Source organism: Octodon degus, unplaced genomic scaffold, assembly GCF_000260255.1.
Source record: "Octodon degus isolate 3935 unplaced genomic scaffold, OctDeg1.0 scaffold00164, whole genome shotgun sequence".
NCBI classification, from domain to species: Eukaryota; Metazoa; Chordata; class Mammalia; order Rodentia; family Octodontidae; genus Octodon; species Octodon degus.
The window spans coordinates 3,126,751-3,130,453 of record NW_004524740.1 but is presented as its reverse complement, the minus strand read 5'-3'; the positions used below and the strand labels follow the sequence as shown (position 1 = coordinate 3,130,453).

The 3,703-nt window shown below is 49.9% G+C and overlaps 1 protein-coding gene across 1 annotated transcript in view; it reads right to left on the bottom strand.

The window, feature by feature from the left end:
* Positions 1-3,451, bottom strand: part of Ppm1d (protein phosphatase, Mg2+/Mn2+ dependent 1D) — a 42,825-nt gene extending 39,374 nt beyond the window's left edge. Inside the window, exon 1 of the mRNA XM_004643068.2 lies at positions 2,791-3,451. Coding sequence (XP_004643125.1) covers positions 2,791-3,250 — 460 coding nt within the window. The 5' untranslated portion in view covers positions 3,251-3,451. The remainder of the gene's footprint in view (positions 1-2,790) is intronic.
* Between the last annotated feature and the right edge of the window lie 252 nt (positions 3,452-3,703).

Genomic DNA, 3,703 nt, shown 5'->3' with positions numbered 1-3,703 from the left:
TGAATAATAGTTGCTAGTTTGGAAAAAGATTTTTCTGAAAAATGTATTACATGAGTGTACTGTCTTGAAATAGGCTATTTAAAAAAAAAAAAATATATATATATATGTCACATATATGTCTATGTGAGATATGTATGTATATACCTTTTTTTTTTTTGGTAGTAATAGGGATTGAATTCAGGGCCTAGCCCATGCTAGGCAAGCTGCCTCTGAACTATTTCCTGAGAATTTTTTTAAAAACTTTTTTTTTTTGGCAGAACCAGGGATTGAACTCAGGCCCTTGCTCTTGACAGGAAAGCAGTTATTCTACTGAACTATCTCCCCTGCCCCTAAAAAAACTTTCTGAAACAAGGTGTCACTACATCGATTGTTTAAGTTGACCTCAAACTAAACCCTGTCCCAGCCTCTGCTAGCTGAGATTACAGGGGTGCATCACCATGCCTGGCTTCCCTAGTAAATACTGATAGATGTAGCCCATAGAAACAAAAGCTCTTCTGGGATACTTTAATAATTTAAGGGTACAAGGGATTGGGGTAGTGGTTCAGTGGTACAGCACATGCTTAGCAGGCACCAGGCCCTGGGTTCAACTTCTAATACCAAACACAAGAAGAATACAAGCTAGGTGTGGTGGTAGTTGCTTGTGACCCAGCCACTCAGAAAGCTGAGTCAGGAGGATTGCAAGTCCAGGACAAGTCTGGGCAACTCAGTGAATTGCCTTTTCTAAAGGAAATAAAAAGGGCTGGACATGCAGCTCAGCACTCTTGGCTCAACATCCATAATGAGAGGGGGAAAAAGCACAAAAGGCTCTGAGAGCAAAAGTTTGAGAACCGCTGATCACCCAATAAGCATTACAAAAGTAGAACCAACGATGCTCAATTCCAAAAGAAATGGAAGTCTTCACAGAAGAAAACACTGGCTTAGTTTATATAATAAATATAGATACATAAATGTGTATTGCATGTGCATTTATATATGTGAGGGTGCTTTTTGAGGGGTGCAGGGCAGGAATCCAAAAAAACTGATTTATTTCAATGTGCCCCAGAAAAATGTGAGTAAAGTTAGAGGATTAAAAACACAAGTACCAAGCCAGGCATGGTAGCACATGACTGTAATCACAGCACTGAAGAGACAGGCAGGAGGATCACAGGTTTGAAGCCAGCATGGGTTACAGATAGACCCTGTGTCTCAGAAAGGAAAAAGGAAAGGAGAAAAGGCAGTCACAAAGGGGTTGAGTTTATTAGCTCAGTTGTAGGGCTTGTGCTCAGCATGTGAGAGGATGTAGGTTTGATGGGGGGAGAACAGATGAAATCATAAAGACTTTTAAATCTGTAATATTTAAGCATATGGCATATTCACATTGCTCCAAATATATTGCAAAACAGGAATCTAAATAGCTCTTTTGTCTAATCTTCCTTTACCTTGCTGCCTTGCTGTCCACTTCTAGTTCCCCTGCAGTCAATGATGTATTTCTAGAATATACTACTGTGCTTTCAGCTCTGTGCTGCCCACACAAAAACAAAATAAATCCATAATAGGGGCCCCTGGGATTAGAAGGGAACCGCCCCCAAAGGCCTACTGGTTGGTCTCTGAGTCAATCAAGTATTTCTTGGAATAAAGCCAAGCAAATGGAAAACAGACGTTGAAACAAGCTAGTCTACAACTCTCTGACAATACCATTCTAAAAATGTTCTGTAATTTACAAATCCGTAACACTCCTTTCTCTGTGTCTCTACTGAAAATAAAGCCTTATAATGCTACCATAAACAAAGGGATTTTTTTTTGGGGGGGGGATTTTTTTAATGACAGAAAAATATCACTTCTTTTTCCCTAGCAAAGACGTGTGCCATTTATTCACAGTAAAAAGCAACTATAACCCCTTATGATATGTTGTGTGCAGAAATACTGGCTGCCTTACAACACATTGAAAAGTTGGATAAAACTCCTGCTACGCTGAATTTTTAGGTAAGGTCTCTAATTCCTTTTAGCATACTGTGACTCCTTCCCTTCCTACTGTGATGGTCGTTTACAATTCTCAGTATTCTTCACTAGGAACTGTTGAGAATTGCGTATCTGTAAGCAATTAGCTAAGACATCTAACACTAACACACACACACACACACACACACACACACCCCTCACTACCATGAGGCCGGTTTACAAAGCAGTATGTGCTGTTTGTGTTTCTCCTGAGCAGGGCAACCTTAAGATCCTCAAACATCGCCGCGACAGAATTCCCTCCAAAGGCTGTACGTTGGCTGATCGCATATCAGCCCTTCTAAATGAGCTCACCCTACTCCAAAGAGCCTCGCGGGTCCCTCTGGAGAACTGACACCACCAGTAGGAGGCAACCGAGAGAGACAAGCCCATCAGGAGCAAAATGATGACAGATTCTACGGAAGAAATCCAATTTTTGCCATTTCCCGCTTCCTCTAACCTGACACAAGCAATAACTATTTTGGTTTTTTTTGGGGGGGTCAAACCTGGCGCCGGCTTTCAAATATTTTCCTGTTGGCTGCCCCTAAAGTGAATCGCCCAGGGGACAGCACTGGTTCCCCAGCTCCAAGGAGGGTGGAAGCAAAGCTAGGAGCAGCGGCGGGGAGGGAGCCAGCCGGCAGGTCCACTTTGTGTGCGCGGACCTCCACCCCGCAGAGCGCGGCTCGCCCGGGCAGCCCGCGCTTGCATCACTTTCCTCTGCCGGCGCCCGGCGAGCCCGGGGCCCCCGCGGCGCTGATGCTGTAAACATCGCCGAGACACTGCCACACTGCCTGAAAAACAAGCCGGGGAGCTTACCCAGCTTCTTCCACATGGCGAGGTGACAGGCGAGAAAGCCCTTGCGGATGGCAGTGCAGACCTTCGCTGGCTCGGAAGAGGTGAAGCCCTTCTGCTTCTTGATGAAACCCCATAAGTGCTCCCGGGCAAACTGTGCCGCCTCCCGCCCGCCGTGTCCGTCGCACACGGCGAAGAAAGCCACGGAAGACCGGCGGCGGCAGCAGCGGCCGCCCGGCGAGGCCCCGGCGTCCGGCGCAGGGTCGCGGGCGTCCCGGGCTCGGCCTGTCCCCGAGACTTCGCCGCCAGGAAGGGCGGACGGCAACGACTGTGGAGGCGACGGCTGCGACAGCGCCCGCCGCGGCGACGGCTTTTCTTCAGCTGTCGGCTCGGGCTCCACCACGATCTGAGTAACGTCCTCCATGTACTTCCTCCCGCCCTGGTCGGAGAAGACGCTCACTCCTAGCGAGTAAAGCCCCGCCATGGCCGGCTGGCCGGGATCCCGCCGGTCTCACGCAGCCCGCCGAATCCGGCGGCGGGAGACTCACACCCGACGCTCGCCGGCCAACTATTGTTTATCTTCGACGTCGCAGAGAGGGAGGAGGGGGCGGTCCCGGAGGGGGGGCGCGCGAAGTCCAGACTTGTCGGCGAGAGCTGGGCCGGAGCGCCAGGTTCGCGGAGTCCAGGAGCTGCGCCTGCGCACTGCGCTCCCCCGCCCGCCCGCGCCCACCACACAAATCAGGCGTTCTCCCCGGCTTGCGTCACTCGGCTCTCTGGAGCCAACCAATCAGGAGTCGAGAAAAGCGCTCCCGCCCTCCGCCCCCATCCTTCGTTGCTCCTCGAAACGGCCGCGCGCCTCCTCCCGCCTCAGGCTGAGGGCCCGCGCTCTACCCTCTCGGTTTTCTGCTTGTCGCGGGTTTCTGCGCCCTCGGGCTTT